We start from the raw sequence: 21,782 nt of genomic DNA on the forward strand, positions 1-21,782 counted from the left end.
ATACTGACACGAAAATATGCCAGCATGTACTGTACAGTAAGGACCAACCTAGAGAAGCTGGAAGAGTCTGCTTCATCTACTGTACGGCCCATATTTGGCGCAGTACAGTGGAGGAAGCATACAATACTTGGATATTGATTCTATATTTATAGAATCAATACCCGACGTTGGAAATTATCTTCAAAGAAAAACACTGTTGATTCTATGCTCACATGGCTGCATGACGACAAATATGGACTATATAGATATTGAAGAACCTCCAACCGCGTCTTCTGCAGTTTGTCCATTGTCGTAGCAGCCACGAGGGCGCGAATTGTCCCGAATCAAAATGGCACCTTGGCTAAGCATCCAAAGCATCTCGCTGTTTCACTTTAATAAATAATTTATTTCTCACTCGAAATATTGTTAAAAAATTTTGCGCAAAACATAATTTTCAATAAAACTGTGCTAAACGTTTATTTTACGATTTATTTGATTAAGTTATTGTTTGTAAAATGTAAATTGCAATTTCTTTAAAGTAGTATTCTTATCCTTTTAATTTTGTGATTTTGTCCCTAAACAAAACCTCAAAAAAACACGAATTAAAAGAACGATCTAAACATAAAATTTGAAAAAGCTCACTTATAATTAGCCTAAGTTTATTTTTATCGTTTAGAATTACGAAATTGTATAGAAGTTTTATTAAATTTTTCATGAAAAAATGTGTCGGGTAGTTAATATTTTCGTTTATTATACAGTAGAGCCTCGATTATCCGACCGTTTTAGTTGGCAAATTCAAATGTCCGCTATTGATGTGGCGCTACAATATTTGGCTATGTCTTGGCTACTTTAATATTATTTTTACGTGTTTTAGCTGGCAACACTCATTCGACCATGAAAGGGAACCAGTATTTAAACGAGGCTTAATTTTATAATTTTTAACTATACAATAGCGACGATTATTATTTTAAAAAATTTTTGTTAGGCTTAACATCGATGAAAATTCAACGCAAAGTAGGTTAATAGCGATATACTAATATACTAATTACATGGGATATAATAATATACTACACTAATAACGGATTTTTTCATACTTTTCGGTTATCCGCCCTTTCAATTATCCGACCAACCCCAGTCCCCAATTAGGTCGGATAATCGAGGCTCTACTGTATTAAACTAGTAGCCCGGGACGCCCCCTAGTGGGCGTTCTAGCAGCAGCGGTGCCATTCCGTGGTATAAATAATAAAATCCTATTACAAATAAAAATAATATATACTGTTAATAAATAAATTATACTATAGCAGTAATTTAAATAATAGCTGTAAATCATGGCTAGGGACCTTGTGTGCGTTCTAGGCATTCCATGACCAGTGCTGCCGTTTCTAAAGTAATCTCAACCTCTCAGGGCATATGTAATAGCATCAGATCACAGCAGTTTAGGGTAAAACTGCCGTGATCTGATGCTATTACATATCGCGCCAAAGTTTCGCCGAAAAACGTTTTAGCCTAAAACCGTTCTGTTTTCCCCTATAAATGGAGTGCTTTTAGGATATGATAACAGAAGCTAAAGAAATAAAATAGATTGGTGCTAGGTACATGGATGTACACTGTATATTAAACCCGAGGATTTCGCTTTTCTCAACCTTCATGCCATTGGGCCATAGGCACTCTCCATATCATATGTAAATTAATACCTCTGATAAAGCCTAAAATTCCTAAGACATTATAGTTATTAAGATTTTTAAAAACAATGAATTAAGAATTGTTATGCTTACTATTTCACAATAATAGTACAGAGATCTGCGTCATAGAATCGTTCTCATTATTTTTATTTGCACTTCTGAATGTGGTGAAACTATCACTTCAGTGCCTCTTCAATAATTCACAGAACACATGAAAGTAATATGGTAAGAAGTTCAGGCTGTATGGTGAAACACTGCATTAATTCTGCACACAATCAAGAATAAGTCTTGTCAGATGGTGATGGTGATCCTCTTGATGACATTACAAGACTGACACAATCCCAAACTTGTGACAAGCTTGAGAACTTCAAATGGGAAATTCTGCAACACCACCTTACAGTCCAGACCTTTTACCATGCAACTTCATGTTTTTGGTGAATTGAAGCACTTGAAGGATTACAGGTTTATATTGATTACAGAAGTGCATGTGATCATAACTTCCTAAAGCAGAAATCAAAGGACTTCTAAGAGCATGGAATTACCAAACTTGCTACGTAGTGGAACAAACACCTCAATGACAGTGGTCATTACTTTTAATACAGGCATGTTTTTGAATAATTTATATTGGCTCACTTTCATTTGACTTGTCCTAACAGAAACAATAGTAAAAATGTTGAACAAGGTTGAGATGAATTAAATATTATTCTTTGGGTTTCCATGCATAAAAATCATAAAGTAAAAAAAAAAGATTGAGATTTAAGTTTCCAGAATGGTTTTGATTTTCTGATGAGTAGGAGCTTCACCTTGTGTTCTGAAAGCATTTGCACAAACTATGATGATGAGTTTTTCTTTATGGAATAGAATCCTTGTACTTGAGCTTCATGGAAATTCACTAAAGTTTTGTTTGGAAGCTTTCTTAAGTAAAGGCTGCTTTCATCAGCATTACAAATTGCTTCACTGAAAGATTTTTCTAATTCCTCTTAACAGGAAAAAATGGTTAAAATCACCTGTAAGTCTCTCACCACAAATAATCGGAATTTGAACACCAAAATATGATTTGATTTGTAGCTAGCCTTCACTTGCATTGGTTCTTCCAGTAATTTTTCCATAAATTTTGCTTTTCTTGGATATTTGTCCACTAATTGGCAAACCTTTCCTATGTTCTAGCACAAACCAGAAGTACAATGCTTCTACTTTTGGATTTTCAACTTTTTTGAGTTTCTTCCTTTTCCCTAGACCACACTGTTTAGAAGCAAAACTTAAACTTTGTAGCCATTTTATCAGTATTATTTTCTTTATTTCAGAAACTGTTAATATTCCTATTCTAGAAAAGAACAAAAGTTGTGCAAATTTGACAGAAATTTACACAGACTAAAATTCTTTTTAGTCACTATTGTCAAACTACCCATTTTCTATGGCTTTTTGGATCTATTTTACTGTTCAGACTTTTCTGTTGAAAAAACATAATTCAAAAATGAACATGTAACATGTCACTGTCTCCTATTCATCCTCCTTACAGAACAGTCACATACTTCCTAATAAGAGATAGGGATAAAAGAAGCATACTATACATATATTTTCAGACTGCATCCAAATGACAGGGTCAACCAATTGAGATCAGGACACTCACAATTCTACTGTGTACTTGTTAAATTCAAGAAATAACAACTAATTATAATGTACTGTTTTTGAACTTTATATGAGACATAATCATGAATTAGGATTAATTCTTATTAACAGAAATATCAATGACTGAATTTTCCTTGATAATTTATTGTTAATTAACTACATCTCACAAACTTTACAAATTTCTTTTCAGCTTTTAAGCTGACAGATAATATTTAAACTATAATATTTTCATATTTGATTTAATTAATTTCTTTCAAGTAGCTAATTTTTCACAACCTCATACTAATTCTTTTTCGGTTGTGCTAATTCATAAATTGTATAAAAACAATAAACTGTTCCCACAGCACACAAAGCTAAAGTGGTTCCATACAAAACACGATCAATAGCACCTCCCTTCAGATGCATTGGAACACCATCATCAATCTACAAAATAAATTATATATAAATAAAAATATAAAATGTTTTTTTTAATATTCAACTAATGAAAACTATGTACAGTAAAACCTCTAATCTTGAATCCCTCAAATCAAACTGGATTGCTAGTCCTAGTGAACACATTATATATTTTTCTACTCCAAAAATCAAAAATATATTATGCATCTCATTGTTGTTCCTCCTTAAGTTAAACTCAACAGATGCTGACCTACCAATTAAATTCCACGAATTCTTTTGCTGTACTGCCTGTAAAATGGCTTTAAAATACAACTGTATAAAAAAGCCAATGAGCAAGCCAAGACTGTATCATTGGCTTGCTTATTGATTGAAGGTGTTTTCTCAGGCAATGTATCTTTTGTTCATGAGCATTCATGAGCACAGTTGCCAGCTTAGTGGAAACACCCAGATCTAATGGGAATATTTAAATTTGATGTAGCATAGGAAGGTAATTGTGTGATATACTCAAATTCATGATAATTATTTTAATCTTTACTAAAGTCTGATATGTTATTCTAATAATCATTTGAATAAATATTGTCAACTTAAATATATCACAGAATTATATCCCTTATTCTATTCCTTTATACTTTGCATGTGAATAAAAATTATTCTATTTTTTATATATCTCTGTGTATAGAACACTCCATAACTTGAAGTGGCCATTCTTGATCCCTTTAAATTCAAGATTTAGAGTTTTACTGTATTTATACTAGAAACCACTTATCATAAATCATAGATATTATAATCAGTATAGGTAAATTTCAAAATAATTATATATATAGCGATACATAGCATTAACAAAAAAAATTTTGTCTTTGAAGTATATATATCATCATTTTAAACTAAATAATGATGCAAACATTATTTGTACCTGATAGGTATCATTTTGAAATCTGATATATATTAAAATATTTATATTGTCATTATATTTCTTATAAGAAATCATTTGTAAATATTAGAAACATTAAATGTTTAAATACCTAAATTTCAAAATAAATGCATTACATTAATATAATATATTATAATTTTTTTATAAAGTCTGATTATTACACTCAAACAACTTTACAGGGAAACACTTTCAGATGAATGTTGAGTTGATACTTTAATCTTTGTCCTGACCTGATGTCTTTGCCATCTTCATAAATGGCAAAGACACTATTAGGTCAGGACAAAGTTTAAAGTACCACCAACTCAACCACAATTCCATAAACCACTAACTTCACAAGAATACATTCATGCGCTTATAGCCTATTTTGTTCACAGTTTAAGAATATGATTCAGTATTTATGGGATCTGGTTACATGACTAACCCATTTGACTCCCTTGAAAATCTGTTGGATATCACTTTTAATATACAAACAGCCAATTGCTTGGTCAAAAATTACAATATAACTTTCTTTTTCAAAATGTTTCCATTGCAAACTTGTGCTTTGTTTCAATCACTTTAGACCAAAATAATACTCATCATGATATTCAATTATCTCTTGACCAATCCTAGTAGGTCAGAAAAGCAATTAGGCTTACAGAATCATCATCTCCAACCACAAATTAGGAAGGACAAAGTTTCAACTCCTAACTCAATATTCACCTGAAAGGGTTTCCTTATTAGTAAAAATTACCAATTTAATATTTAAACAAGTATTATTAGTTTTGATATCCAAATGATTAGTTACCGCATATCTTTTTTGCAATTCTTTGAGTTTCTTCTTCTGACGAATTGCAAATTCGGGTTCTTTCAACATTTTGGAACTACTAGTAAACTGACGTCCATAGCGTGCTAGACAAACAATACCCTAAAAATGCAAAACATTTGAGTTAAATTGTATTATTGTTGAAATGAAGAATAAATGTTTAACAGCTATATTTATTATGTTATTTCTATTCCAAATGCATTATCACATGTATATCAATTTCAAATAATCCTCAAATTTACAAATGCTCCTTGTATTTAAAATAAAATGAAACAATAAATTTATCTGTTTATATTATATAAGAATTAAATTCTAAGATACACATGACTAAAATCAGTTATTTTGAATAAGCAAAAATATTTTTTTACATTTTTAATAAAACCAAGGCTACAGTAGGCTTTGAAGCATGTGTTATGACAACAGTTTAGTACAGGTAGCCCTCGGTTTATGCCGATTCACAATAACGCCGCTGCGCAATTCGCCGTTTCGAGGTGTAATTTCCCGATTTTCCCTATGCTAGACTGATTTTCATTTCAGTGTTGACGTATTTACTGAGCCGCGACATCGTACATTCGTTAAAACAAAGATTTTTATTAAATATATTTATTTTTTCTGTTTAATATTATTGGGTATGTATACATTTGCATTAAATTAATATTAAAATACTAGGTACCCAAGAGTCAAGATATTAAACTTAATAGTCCAATAAATGGCGTCCGAATCCATAGCGCCAATGAATGTATCCCGTATCAGTTCGTTCAGGAATACACCTTATGACGCAATAGCACTTCCGGTGATCACAAATTATCGTTAGTGAGACAAATCTACTTCTCGTTGGCCAGACAATATTTATCTCTCCTTGGCCACCTTAAATTTTCCCACTCAAACTGACCTTATATATGCGCTAAGGAGACCGGTGGTCGACCAATCAGTGTCTTTGCTTGTCTGTAGCTCTACGTCGGGTTAACGTATCCTTTCAACTAAGGAAAGTTTGACGGATGAAGTTTGTGAGTTAGACAATGTTGGGAGTGAAGTGTAAATGTAAAAAGGAGCATCATATTCGACCATATTCTGAAATTCTTAATGAAAGAAATCAAAAATGTAAACAATTAAAGATAGATACTTTTTTCCGAAAAATGTAAGAAATTCGAAACTAAAAATTTTAAATAAAAACATTTTACTTTATTTTATGATAAAATACATTTTAAAAATTAAATTTATTTGTACTTTGTATTATATTGTATTAATAAACAAAATTATTTGCATATTTTTCACTTATGTGGAACCTAATCCTATACCTCACTGTAAATACAGGTTCGTTTTATGCCGATTCGATTTGCACCAGCTTTTGTAGGAACAGAACTGCGACGTAAACCGAGGGCTACCTGTATATAACTTAAACATTTGAAATGATTTCAACTATAATCTGTTCACATGCAACAAAACTGTAAATACATTTTGTAACTTTCAATTAACTGATTTTATATAACACTCACCAAATAAACCATCACCAGTTCATAACCAAACAGAAAAATTCTTTCTACAAATGTTTTCATCTATATGTAATAGATGAAAACGTTCATAGAAAGAATTTTTCTGTTTGGTTATGAACTGGTGATGGTTTATTTGGTGTTATATAATTAAGTACCCAGTTTTTTGAAATACAGTATAACTGATTTTATTTGCTTTTTTACAATTTTTGGAAATACTAATCATACAAATTAAACTAATACTACTAAAATTTATACAATAAATCTATTTTAGCATTGATAATCATTTTTAAATAAAAAACAATTAACACCTGATATCTTTGTTTGCACTAAAATGATTGTGAATTCAAACATTTTTTAAATAATGTATATTTTTTCTATATGTTGTTAGGTATAAAAATTTTAAATAAAATGTCAAACATGCACAAATTTCATAAAGGACAAGATCATATGATGATAAAATATATCAATCATAATTTAAAACCAATTATTCTAAAGCCAACATTTACTGTATTGAAATTTCAGATAACAGAATACTGGTAATAGATACAGCAGCAACTGTACATTTCTATCATCACATTGTATTTCATTATTCATGAAGATCTTGAAATATCTGTAACATGAGTTCAATCGAGATCAGTTTTCCCAAAAACAATAAAACATTTACTTAAATTCAAAAACAATGTCAGTAAAGATATTTCAATGACTCATTAATTTTTATTCTCAGTTACAATCAATGATAAATGAGACATGAGCATTATTTAAATATAAAAATATTTCAAATAGACTCAATATAGCAATATAATAATTTATTTTTTGGAAAATGTTCTATATTTTGATACCTAAAAAATAATAATTTCTATATAGATGACAAAAAATTTTGCTTTTGCTAAAAAATTCTCATAAATAAAAAGCTGCACTAACTGGCTCACCGATATTTGCAAAAATGAATGAGAGCATGACAGCATTTATTAAAATCTTTATAAAAATATGCAAGATAGATTTTAAAGATTTATTAGATGGATGATCATCCATGTAATTCGAACAGGAAATTCACTGTTCCTAGTATATATGAGCAATGCTATATAGTTAAAATAAACATAAATGTAATAGATATAGAAGGACCAAGATCAATTTATAAAATATAATTGAAGAAATGGATAAATTTAATTTTGCCAAACGACTGCCAAATATATCAGGCTATATTACTAGTATTATTAATTAAAGGTTAAGTAATTTGGCCTTAGAGGCAGTCATTAAGCACCATTTCTTGCTAATATATATATAATATAATATTGTATATATATATTCCCCCTCCAAAAAAATAAGTGTGAAAGTGAAAATTGGACACAAATCAGAAACTACTGCAGCAATTTACTTCAAATTTTACAGTAACATAGAATAAGTCTCTGCCTATTATTAGCATTAGTGAATGAGGAATGTTTGTCAAAAAGAGATATGACCTCTTCTTACACTTATGCAAACTGCACAATGATAATTCATGACAGCTATCAGATGATTAGTGAAGTCATAAGGCAGAAATCCCCACTGTTGTATGAGAGTAAGTTAGAGCTCAAGTACTGTTCAGAGGAGTTTGGTGAGAAGCTACAGCTCTCCCCAGACCATTCCATGGTATGGCAAACTATTGCTTTGTGAGAGCAAAACATTAGCAAATGTGCACTAGCACACCCAATGACGTCACAGGTCCTTCCCTTTTCTTCGCGCCCGAGTGGTTAAGTCTTTGCTAGTGCTATGATGTGAGTGTATGCTCGCATCACGACAGAATTCTAACAGATAAAATTGTTGTGCTAGCAAGTGCAAGTGGGGAAAATGGCTAGTAGCTTTGGGGGAAAGAAAGAGGGGCTTTGGAGCTTGACCAAGCATACACTAGCTTCTCCTCCTGTAGTTTGCAGCAGTTCTAAGATTCAGATCTGGTAAATATGCTGGCCACTGCATTCCCTTTGCCTTTAGGTAACTGTGTACAGTACAAGCTCTATGTGCCAAACATTGTCGTCCATAAGAGCAAATTTAGAACCAATTGCATCCACATAAGAGTCAAGGATTTCATCCTGATATCTTTGGCCCATCACCATACCACACCATAAGACAAGGAGATCAATACAGTCATCTAAGGAAATTCCAGCCCATATAAGGATGCCACCACCATAAAAAGAATGCCATTGAAAAATCTTAATCATTTGATTCTGTGTACCACTCTCTTTCCACACAAAATTTGTTGATCTTCTGAGTGTAAAGCAAATCATGACTCATTGGTGAACAGGACATTGCTCCAATCATCTATAGTCCAAATGACATATTCCTGATACCACTGTAAATGGGCTACTGTGCCTGGCAGACAATGGAACAGAAATGTTTGGCCTTCACACACAAAACCCATGTGAATGCAATCTCCTTCTTACAGTGGTCACAGATTCAGGCCTCCCTATAACTGCAACAAAGCTTAAATGTAAAGCAGGTGCTGTTGCCAGTCTATTGCATTTGACTAATAATGCTAAGTAGCAGTCATCAGATGATGATGTAACTTGAAAGTGACCAGAGCCTAACCTTCTGCTTAATGTTCCAGTAAATTGGAATTGGGTTCATGGGTGAAATCACAGAGTCTGACAATCCTTTGTTAGGGAGTTATGAAAGGAATTCCTTGTAGTGACCCATGTTTGCAAGTATCTCAATAACCAATGTCCAAACAGAAGGATTGGTCAAGGGGGATCCATTGCCTGCCCGTTCACCAGATTTGAATCCTATGGATTTTTACCTCTGGGGACATTTAAAATCCTTGGTGTATTCAATTCCTGTACCTGATGTTGGTGTTCTGAGGGAGCATATCCAAAATGGCTTTGACCAAATTCAAAACATTCCACGAATTTTCAACAGAGTATGGCAAAGCATGGAATGCAGGCTCGAGGATGCATCGAAGCAGGAGGAGGTTACTTTGAGCAATTTTTGTAAATCTATGTTGTTAAATGCCTTACGTGTAACATTAGCAATAAACCTTATAACTTCCAATAAAGGATTTTTGGATCCATGTTCATATGAATTTTTTGTAATGTTTTGATGTCAGAAACACACACCTACATTTATGGATTCCAATATAGATACACTGTGTATTTTGTATTATACATAATCAACTGTAATAATTAATAAAATCTAAAAAATATAAACAGACAGTTTAGTTATTAACTAAAAAGAAAAAGTATATATCATTCAATTTCGCTTTTTGGGGCTGAAACAGGGTGGAGTGAAAGCTGAAGAGTGGTAGCATTAATTCTTTTTTAAGTATCTTTTAATGCAGCTGTAGAAATCTGACAGTAGCACCAAAGCTCAAAGTGAATACATAGAAAATATTACAGCAATCTCTATTATATCTTAGGGCAGTTTTTGGAACTATGCCTTTCTATCCCTATTATTACATCCAAAACAAAGCAGGAATCAAATAAAGTGCTTGGGGCCTACATAATGCGGCTTGAATGTTCGGATCTTTCTCTCACTACAGTTCATTATGGGTGGAAATGACACACCATTCCTAAACACAGAACTTGTTTTCACATGTTCGCATAACCTTTGTAAAAAATGTGTCTAAAATGTCATTAGACAGTGTAAGCATTTTCATTTAAGAGAATCAAAATAAAAAACACTGCACATTTTATTTGTTTCGGGAGTATATTAGCATGAATATTTCAGACTTTTAAGTGCGTAGAAATCCACACATTAATGACAATGATATTAAATTCCAAGTTGAGGATGATGATGATGATCATCATCATCATCCTTAACTTGGATATGCTAAAGAAACATTGCCCAAAATTTTAAATTTGATTAACTTATGTATCTTATGTACCCTGTACAGTACCATTACCATAGATTATATACATTATGCAAACAATCCTTCATATCAGCTAAGTAAATTTGGGTGTTTGGAATAAAATTTACTTAATTAATCATCTTTTTTTATGTTTTCAGCTTTATAAATTACATATTCAGCAACTGAATTAAAAATAAAATCTTTAATGGACATTATAGCATCTTATAAACACTTAAATAATTTCATCAATCCATCAATAAATAAATTTTCACGTATTCATAAAAGATATATTTTCTATTCTTACTCTTTGAACATTCATTTTCTTCTTCTTCTGTAACTTCCAAACAAAATGGACGTAGGACGTTCTCGCCGCTAATCTCGAACTAAAAATAGTTATAATATATTAAACGAAATAAATTTTAATTTAAATAATTTATAATTAATTAATTTCGATATAAATTAATTAAAATAAATATACGATTATATAAAATTTTAAAAAATCAAATAATAAAGAATATCAATTTTAAAAATTTCGTTAAGTACATTAAAGTTGGAACAACTTTAGAAAAATATTTTTTATTAATTAAAAATAAAAAGTAAAACTATACAACGTAACGATTTTTGCTTTTATTAAACTTTTCGCCAATTTTTTTTAACTCAAAAACGATTGCGTCACCGAAAAAGTGAGAACGAGATTATTGCCAGTAATGCCTGGTTTGGAGAAGATTGTGGTGTGTTGGTAATTTCTCAAGGATTAAATTCTCTTTTTGACCTAAATTATAATTTTACTTTCAATTTTGACTTTATAAACCTATAAAGATCTCAAATATATTTGTTTGGATATCGAAATATTTTAAATCTTTATAAAAATGGTGGATACTTCACAAAATAGAGACGATGAAACTGAGCAATTAATAGATTCAAATGGGAATGAATCAAACGAGGTAAATTACGTTTATAAGAAATATATTGAATAATTAACTTCGTACATATCTTTATATTAATCTCTAGAAGTATAAATCAGTTGAGTCATTAACGGCTTACTACACATTTTTTTGTCTTTTTATTTATTTATTTTTCAACTGAAAATAGTTATAAATATTAATAAATAAATATACTTTAAAGTAATTGTTTTAAGTATTTAAATTCATTTTACATAAAGATTATGAGTTTTTCCTTTGATTTTTATTTAAAAAATTAGTTTCTTTATATATATATATTTTAGTACAAGGAAAGTAAGTTTTTATAGAATTTTTGTGAAGTTATATATGTGTAGTGTGTTAAATTTATTTATATAAAAATTATTTACTTTATATGTCGCGCATTATCATTTATTTTTTGGTCCTGCAGGTTATGTCGGTGGACGTTGCATAGTACGGAACTGTTTATACAAGTGAAACTATATGCGTTCTTTTAATAATAATTAAGAAGGTTCAAAGTTACTAGGTTAAATTGGTTTATTTCTTATGAGTTGAAGGATTTTCTCGTACAAATATTCCAAGAAAATTACAGATATATCAGGTTTTTTATAATATATATATATATATGGAATGGAAGAAAAGATAATCCTGCAGTTACATCAATCTACCGCATATTTTTTAAATCATCAACAATATATATTGTTGATGATTTAAAAAATATGCGGTAGATTGACGTAACTGCAGGATTATCTTTTCTTCCATTCCATATATATATATATATTATAAAAAACCTGATATATCTGTAATTTTCTTGGAATATTTATACGAGAAAATCCTTCAACTCATAAGAAATAAACCAATTTAACCTAGTAACTTTGAACCTTCTTAATTATTATTAAAAGAACGCATATAGTTTCACTTGTATAAACAGTTCCGTACTATGCAANATTCTATATATTAACATATTAATAGTAAAATATGTAATGTGTTTATCTAAAAATGGTTTAATATTTTTAAAAGCTAGGATGAAAAGTTAATGTTTTCAGGTTACTTAGTCTTTCAGAATTTGTTTATTGTGAAGATGCATTAATTGTAATTTTGTTTTTATCATAAATCTGTAATTTTAAATTATTGCGATTTTTCTATATTCAACTCTCTAAAGTTGTAAATATTTTTATTTATACAAATTGCAATTGGTACGTTAATGTTATTTGAATGAAGATTAATGCAGTTAATATTAAAGTGTTAAAACATAGGGAAAATACAATCTTTCAGACATATTTTGTTGTTTCTATATTGGATAATTTTTAAAAAAAGAAATAAATTACTGCTGTTGGTAGGAATAATTATTAGACTCCATTTTAAATTTATCATTAGTTCTAAATTTATAGATTTATTCGGCTAGTTTGAAAGACAAAATTATAGTAACCTATATTCAATTTACTTGCAATTCGTAATCATTTTACCATGAAATACTTTTACTACTTCCTTCAGCTATTTTTATTAAGATTGCATTTTTAGTAACTTTTCCTGCTTTTTATTTCTCTTCACATTAACATATAAAGAATTTACATATGCATTACAATACCATTTTTTTTTAATTATTAACATTTAAATGTGATGTATCAGTGTTTTGCAAAAATGTAATTTATGCTTAAATGTTTTGAATACAAATTTGATATTACTTCTACATTACTTTCATTTATCATGCAAATTTTACATAGAATTTTAAGTTTTAAACTTTAATAAAAATAGAATTAAATTACTAATAATTCAATGGTAAAACTTAAGTTAAGTCTGCTTTTTTTTATTTTTACACACTAATTATATTATTGCAAAAACTGGTGTGTGTGTGTGTATACACGTGTATATATATAAAATCACACTATATACTTATGTAAGTATCCTCAAAGAATGAATTATAATTAAATCCTCTTCTAATGTTTCAACATTAGACAGTAGTTGTAGTTGTTATCCAGATTTCTCTAAATCTAATTGTGAGACCATAAAAGAAAATTTTATTTATAATTATATTTAATAACTCACATTTGTTTGCTTTTTATTTTCATATTCTGGGGATCAATTCATTATGATTTGGTTGCCATCTTGACATTTCCTGTCATAGTAATTAATTTGCATAATTAAAGAATGTTAAATAGAAATTGATTTTTGCAAAGTAATGAAATTATAATTATAATTTTTTTCATGTAAATGTATTTATGAATTTAATAATAGTAAACTAACAGTAATTGTTAATTTTTGTAAACACTTAAATAATATTTCACAAATATGAAGTCAAAAGTGTATACAAAAAAGTAATTGTAAAGATGAATAAGTATGCTTTAACTGATTGCATTAGTGTTGAGTGATTTGTGCTATTTCAGACTCATTATGCTTTATATTGAGAAATTTGATTATTGTTGGTTAAGTATCTTTCTTTGATTAGGATTTTGTCTTAAGTTATAATCAGTTAATTACATGAGGATAATTGTATTTAGTAACTTTTTTGTAATTAAATGTTTAATATCTGTTTAAATGGAAGACTGACATTTGAAAATTGTTAATTTAATAAAGTTGTGTCAGAATTTGTTTAAAAAAAAGTCAAAATGTTTATTATATTATCGATTAATCACTTGTCAAATTTAAAAATTTGAAATCATGTAATCAATGTTATTGATAGATGGCCGTATGACTACCTGCAGCATCACATTATTGCCTTTTTAAATTAACCCAATTCTAATCTGGTAATTTTGATATAATTATTAATATTTGATATTTAAATTAAGTTTTTAAAATTGTCACATGCATGAATGGATATAATATTTTTCTAATGAGTCATTTTTATAAATATGGTTATAGAATTTATGTAATCATTTCAATATGTTGTTAATATTAAAAAGTATGATGATTTCTAAAATATTCTTGGAACATTCTAACATTCTTTAATATTGATGATGTATTTACTTGTTTGAGAACTACAACTCTAAGTAGATTTTAATTAATATTGTAATAATTCATTTACATTTTCTATATCAATTACTTCATCTTTTATATATTGATTTTTTAATGCTAAACTAGTGTTTACTTTTCTTTGACAAGTGTCAATTGTAATTGCCTGAAATTGTTAGAACATCTAATGTGCTGACTTGCAAACAATGTCGATTGATTGTGTGTCTTGAAAGACACGTGAAAGCAGAATCAAAATTACACCTGTTTTTGTTAATTGTTATCTTTATCTGTTCTTCTATCTTGTCATCAGTGTTTGTATTATTGTCTTAGTGTTCTTGACATGTTTTTAACACAATAAACAGATGGGAATTTTATAGAGAAATTTTAAAATATTGCAAACTATTTAATAATTTAATTTTAGTTAAATATATATATATTTATTTATAATTGAAAATAAAATTTAATATGATTACATTTAACAGATAGTATTAGTTTAATAAAATTTGTAGTTTAAGAATTATCTCTGAATGCTGAAGTAATTTTTTTAACATTACTGAAATTTTAATGTTTATACTTCACTAATTCTTTGTCAATTAATTATGATGTAATATCAAATTTAAAAAAACATTATCCTCATAGCAATGAATTTTAAGAATATATTTAACTTAATTTTACAAAAAGAAAAAAAAAATAAATTTATGTAGACAATTAAATTTCTTATTTGTTGCTTAAGATGTCTTGTAACTATTATACTACTAAATTTGAATTATGAAATAACCTTCAAATTTATTTTTCATAATATAAAGCTTAGGAAATCATAAATATACATGAATTATGTATTAATTATTGCAAATTGTATAAACTAAATGTATAAACTTTTGTATTTTACAATAATTGGATTGTTAGTTGTATGAGGCATAAAGAATTAAAAAATTTACCATGACAAATAAATATTTAGAATTATCTCAATTAAATTTTTAATATATTATAGTGATTATTTTTTGTTTTAATCAAATAAGAATGATTTTTTGTTTTTTAAATAACACATATCATGTAAATAAAGTTTTTGTTATGCATTTGAAATGTTTATAGCTTTTGAGATAAGTGTAATTTATTAAAAAGGATTTTTGGGTTAAAGATGTAGGGAAACAAGTTGAGCAAGGCTGGAGAAGTAATATCAATATCAAAATTTTGATAGAGATTTCTTCAATATATTGATATTTCAGTATATTGGTATCAAATATTAAAATATTTTAGAATATCAATATTGTAAACATATATCAATTTTGGCTTGATTACATCAGCTATTGACACAACACTAAAGTTAAGAAATGAAAACTTTAATATTAAAAAACATTGCATCTAGACCTTGTGCTATGAACCATGCACTACAAACCAAGTTGTGGTATATGATTGAAAAACTGAGTTTTTTCAATTATATATTGCAATTCAAAACTTGACTTGCTTAAGAGTTGATAATTGCTTAGTATCAGATGATGAATGTGTGTACTTCTGGAAAGTGTTATTCAAAATACTCTAAACTAAAAAATACTTCAAGCAACTTTGAGAAAAATTAACTGTAATATTCTGTCTCAACATTACATAGTTTTTCAATTCTCCTACATTTGAATATGCAATTACAATTATCTTTAGTATTTGAATAATAATAGTAATGAAGAAATTTTGATGTTAAAATTGTTGACATAAAAAAATCACTTTAAAGATTCACTATATTTATCAGTTTAAACTATCAGTTCTCCATTAAACTATCATTCTGAATAATGTAAACAGATAGTTATTTTCAGATGCAGATTGCAAAAATGTAGAGAAGTTTAGAAGAATCTTTAAAAATGAAAACTTACTTTTTTCACTTATAATAATTGAAGTATTAAAAACTCCTCAAAAGCTGGAATTTTCTTTTCTATAAATGAAGTATTAAAAAGCAACTTATACTCGTGGTAAGAAATTTGTTCTTTAAAAAGAAATTAGCAGTGTTTTCAGTTGTTTTGAACAAAAACAAACTAGAAAAAAGCTCAAGAACATTTAAAGAGTACTGGAATAATCTACAATAAACTAAATTTTAAGTTATCCTGTTTTTGCAATATTTTTAAGAAGGACACGTCTTTCATAATCATCTTAACTTTTGTAATAATTTATGCCTATTAGTTTTTGTATATTCTAAAATAAAAACAAATTGAGATGATACTTTTCAAAAGGAATTTTATCTCCTAATTTCTTTTATTTAAAAATAAATTGCTTTTTATATATAAAAAAAATTTTTAGAATTTGAAAAAAAAATCATTATTTACCAGGAGGACTTTTTATTAAATTTTCTACTTTTTTTTTATTATGGTGGTTACATAATTTCAAAAGAGTGCTTCAGCTGCAGAATACTTTATCATTATGTCATTATTGGTGTATTAAAGATAAAATTTGATATACATTTGAATATCTTTAAAAGAAAAATCTAGACAACTTGCCAAATTATTGTACTATAATTATACTAAGTAAATAATTAGATACAAATAATTACTTTGTATCTAATTATTAACTTAGTCTAATCGTAGCCAGATAATTCAGCAGACCGTCTGGCTTTAATCAAAAATCAAGTTTGAGTTGTTGTTTATATAAGAAAAATCTAATGGAGAATTTTATGAATGTAAAAGATTTTATTTCAATTGTTTATCTTAGTTACAAGAAAACTTAATTTTTTTATTATCATCATTAGTGATTTAACAAAATATTTAATATTGAAATTCATATAAAGAGTGAGCATTATTAACTAATTATTTTGTGTCTATGATATTTTGTTTAACATTAAATGCATTCTGAGACAATGTAAACAATTTAATTTTTCTGTGATTGTACTGGAAATAGCCAAGTTAATTTATTTTCATATAATATAATTATGACTGCTGATATAATTATATTTCTTCTTACAGTTCACTAATTTTATTACTATAATTGGAATAAATTATAATAACCATAATACATTATGTAAATTGAAGAAAACATTCACCATATTTTAGTTTTCTCAATTGTTATATGCATTGTTATTTACAGCATTTTTATTTATGTAATAATAAATTTTTATAATGAATGGTGAAATTAATGGTTGATGATATTGTTTTTAATATGGAAGATCCAAATTTTCTTACTCAAAGAAGGAATGTAAGATTCAGATAGATCCAGATTTTTTTTTTAAAAAAATAGATAGTATGTAATTTAAGGAATATTCAACATGAATTTTTTGATATATTAATTAATAAAGTAGTTGTAAGAATATAATTGAAATCATCTACTTCCTGAATAAAATTCAGAGTTCCATTAATAGATAAGTTAATTGTATTCGGATAATTAGAACATATGGAATGTTAATGAAGAACAAGTTCAGATTTCAGCCAGTATCAAATACTTTTCCTTCCAAGTTCTGATTTAATTAGTCATTTTATACAATTGCTTACATTTGGATACTCTTTGTTTAGCTGTTTCATTTATTTTTTTGTTTTTAAATGAAATTTCTGCATTTTATTCCTAAATTTTTTTTAATTTGTTAAAAAGAAGATGAATAACTTATTTAAATCATTGAACTGTGTGATTTATTAGAAATTTCATTTTGAAGCATTTGTTACAATGCCTAGAATCTTGGAATTTTGCCTTCATTCTTTTTCTTTTAGTTGAGCAACTGCCACATTCTAGTAAAAAGAAAATAGTTTAACTGGTAGTTAGATGTTTTGATAAGAATGTTAAGTTATATGAAAAATAGTATGCATTTTTTTTGTCTTAGTTATTATAATTGTTATTCTCTTCCATAGTTTTTGATTTATCTGTTAAATTAATATTTGTTTTTCATTTAATTTTAATAACATTGGCTTTCTGTAATGAAAAGCAAGGTAATATTCTTACTTTATTTTAATTAAATAAACAATTTTTAAAACTTGAATAGTTATTTATAAAATTGAAACTTAGTAACTATTAATTTTTTTGAAGACAAAGTCCTTCCTAAAAAGAGGAACCACCATTTATTAATTTGTGTTCCAGACATTACACTTTCGGTGACTGACCTTCCCTTTTAGGCTGCTGATCGCCAAACAATCCTTTAAAAAGACAAACATATATCCAATTAAAAATGTAAACATTTTTAAAAAACAGGAACTAGTGATGTAGAGACATCTTCTATTCTCCATCATACCTTCTGGGGGTTGTTTCGGCTTTTATCTATATGAAATAGACACTGGTAAAATGTAGATGAGGAAAGCTGACCCCTGGTGATGATACTTTAAAATTATTTTTGTAAATCTTTGTCCAATGGCGATAATTATGATTAATTTTTTTGAAGACAAAAGTCCTTCCTAAAAAGAGGAACCACCATTTATTAATTTGTGTTCCAGACATTACACTTTCGGTGACTGACCTTCCCTTTTAGGCTGCTGATCGCCAAACAATCCTTTAAAAAGACAAACATATATCCAATTAAAAATGTAAACATTTTTAAAAAACAGGAACTAGTGATGTAGAGACATCTTCTATTCTCCATCATACCTTCTGGGGGTTGTTTCNATTAATCTATTATTTTCCACTAATAAATTGAACTGAAATTTATTAATTAATTTTCATTATATTTTATAGGTTAGTAATGATCAACAAGATCAGTCAACTCAGCAACAGCAACAGCAGCAAGGAATATCCTATTGGTCTCTTATTAAGGGTATTATTTTGCGAGCTGTTATTATCTATTTTGTAACCAGTTTTTTCCGGAGACCACAGACCACTCAACAAGGAGGGCAAGTCCCTGAAGCTGCACGTCAAGGTTCATCCAATCTTTTTCCTAATGGAACTTTAATGGTAATCATATTAATTTTTTAAATTGAGCTTACTGATTTATCTTTTCGAATACAATGGTGTCTCATATATCAGATTTAATTCATTTTAGGTCATTTGAACTCTGAATGTTGAATTGATTTTTTCAGTAGAAGAAATAATGGAAAGTGAATTAATCCATTCCCAGACACTAAATAATACTCATGTCGATAAACTTTAAATAGCAAATATGCATAATGTAAGGTAAAAATAACACAACTAAATGCTCCAAATCAATGTTTCCCTATCTCTGTCACAACACAGGTTGGACATTCCTAAGTCACACTTGTGTCACACTTGTTAATGCCTCAAGTGTGTTGCAGAAATATTAAATACTTTTTAGAATTTTGAATTAGCTCTTTTTTAAAAATTTCATTTCTTTTTCATCTTTTTATCATCAACTGACTGAAGGGAGAAGGAGGCAGTTACTAAAATGCCAATTGTTGCAAAATTTGTAGCATCAGCCTACTCCTCCCCCTCACAAAAGTTGCATGCATCTATGCTTATGCCAATGTATGAACTCTGGAGCTTCCACAAATATTTCAGCTTACCAATACTAGCACTTTATACATTGATTCAAGTATTCTTTTTATTTTTACAGTAAATTTGTAAAATTGTGAGTTTTTTTAGTGGTAATTTCAACTGCTATATTTTGATCACAGGAATCTTATTAAATTTAAATAAACTGTGTTGCTAATCCAAATAGGTTGGGAAACACTGCTCTAAATAAAAATTAAAATGTGAAAACAATAAATAAACTATGTAAATACAGTAAGACCCTGCTTAACGCGGGGGATGCTTTCCTAGATGACAAAGTGCTAAGTGAAACAGTATTAAATGAGGTCATTTTAACATAGAGTAAATAAGGAAAGGGAAACATGCAACCAAAAAATAAACAAATTTTACTATAATTTTAAGTTATTTTTATATTAATTTGCATAATTATATATGTTAAATAACACACAAACATATGCACACAGAAATGTAAAGTTCATTTTTTGTGACAAAGATCCTGGCTTTTCTGAAATTCTTGTTTTTTGCGATAAAGTCATGTAGTTTTATTTGTCGCTTTTTCTTAAGCAAATGTCTGTAGCAGAAGATTGTTTTGCTTTTGCACTCTTTTCAAAATCTGGACGATTTTGAAAAGAGTGCAAAAGCAATAACGATTTAAGTTATTGTTATCAAACTTTTACTGAGGAAATTGTAGAAAAATTTTTTGGGTTCTTTGTTTTCAGAATCTCTATTTTCCAGTTCTACATGAATTCCTTGTTCTGCCAGTTCTTGAAGATCATTGTTGGTAAGACTCTCGCCTGAAACCTGCAGTAACTCCTCAATATCCTGCTCGTCTACATCTCCTAGTCCTGCTGTATCGATTAGGTTGACAATTTGGTCATCCTAATGATACAGCAATAGGCACTTCTCGTTGAGAATTCTTGGATATCTTCAGCCATAACTTCTTCCACACTCCATTTATGCATTTATCAGTTAATTCTTGCCAAGCAAGACTGATATTTCCTATGGCATCTGTGATACATTTTTTTATAAAATTGCACCAAACAATACAGTGCTATGACAAATTGCCATCTTTTGCTGATTGGTTCGTGTTCGGGAATAATCATATTATATACGAATCAATGAAATGCCACGATAATTTGAATCAACATACATTTTGAACATATTTTTAGGCTTCAAACAGACCACATTATATTGAATCAGCATTAAGTAGGGTCTTACCGTACTGTACAATAAAATGAAAATTACATTAATTTACCTTAGTGAGGAGTGGTGATATCCTGTTTTTTAAGGACCTTGCTTGGTTTTCTCACAAATAATACTCTGAGATTATATCACCAGCCAATTGCTTTTTATTTATGTCCACTAGGAGTAGATTTTTCCATCCAGTCAGTAACATGCAATCTCCCGGAGATCAATGTTGTCACAACTTTATCCACATTTGCTGCTTTTATTGCTTGCTTATTCTTAAATATGGTGCACATTGTTAACTTTGGCATCTTAAACATGGCTGTCAAAACCCACACATATTGTTTTCATGCTTCACAATAAGTTCCTTTTTGATCTTGCTTATCAATACTACAACCTTTCTTTAAGCTTCATTGCTTCCATACTCTTCTTTGATGACATGGTAAATAGATAGGAGTTTTATATATACAGTATATATATAACCAAATACCAAAAATAAAATGAAAAAAGAATTGAGAACACATTAGCATAATACAACAAGTACATTTTTTCAGTGTGTGCAATTCAAACATAAAAGCATTGTTTGAACTCTGATCAAATTTTTCTTGAATTTGTCCTTAGTTTTT

At 28.5% G+C, this 21,782-nt stretch overlaps 2 protein-coding genes across 3 annotated transcripts in view; one reads left to right on the top strand and one right to left on the bottom strand.

The window, feature by feature from the left end:
- Positions 1-1,792: 1,792 nt before the first annotated feature.
- LOC111618170 (cytochrome c oxidase subunit 7A2, mitochondrial-like) lies at positions 1,793-11,109 on the bottom strand. Its single transcript, XM_023359635.1, has 3 exons — positions 11,031-11,109; positions 5,399-5,518; positions 1,793-3,713 (listed from the first exon to the last, which is right to left on the bottom strand). Exons 1-3 carry the CDS (start codon positions 11,043-11,045, stop codon positions 3,573-3,575), a joined length of 276 nt encoding a protein of 91 aa, XP_023215403.1. The 5' UTR covers positions 11,046-11,109; the 3' UTR covers positions 1,793-3,572.
- A 299-nt stretch (positions 11,110-11,408) lies between these two features.
- Positions 11,409-21,782, top strand: part of LOC111618167 (cleft lip and palate transmembrane protein 1 homolog) — a 28,877-nt gene continuing 18,503 nt past the window's right edge. Inside the window, exons 1-2 of one of the 2 annotated variants that reach the window (XM_023359630.1) lie at positions 11,409-11,670; positions 19,225-19,440. In XM_023359630.1, the coding sequence (XP_023215398.1) occupies positions 11,596-11,670; positions 19,225-19,440 (291 nt within the window). In that variant the 5' untranslated portion in view covers positions 11,409-11,595. Of the gene's footprint in view, positions 11,671-17,653; positions 17,767-19,224; positions 19,441-21,782 lie in introns of those variants that run through there. The other variant, XM_023359631.1, reaches the window with a different exon arrangement.

This window comes from Centruroides sculpturatus, unplaced genomic scaffold, assembly GCF_000671375.1.
Source record: "Centruroides sculpturatus isolate CEXI.00-Female unplaced genomic scaffold, Cexi_2.0 scaffold62, whole genome shotgun sequence".
Classification (NCBI taxonomy): domain Eukaryota; kingdom Metazoa; phylum Arthropoda; class Arachnida; order Scorpiones; family Buthidae; genus Centruroides; species Centruroides sculpturatus.

What these genes read in the sequence shown, in the direction of transcription:
- LOC111618170 (XM_023359635.1), bottom strand. An exon ending in AATTGCAAAAAAGATATGCG is followed by an intron (nt 3,714 to 5,398) that starts GTAACTAATCAT and finishes TTTATTTTGTAG; the next exon opens with ATTGATGATGGTGTTCCAAT.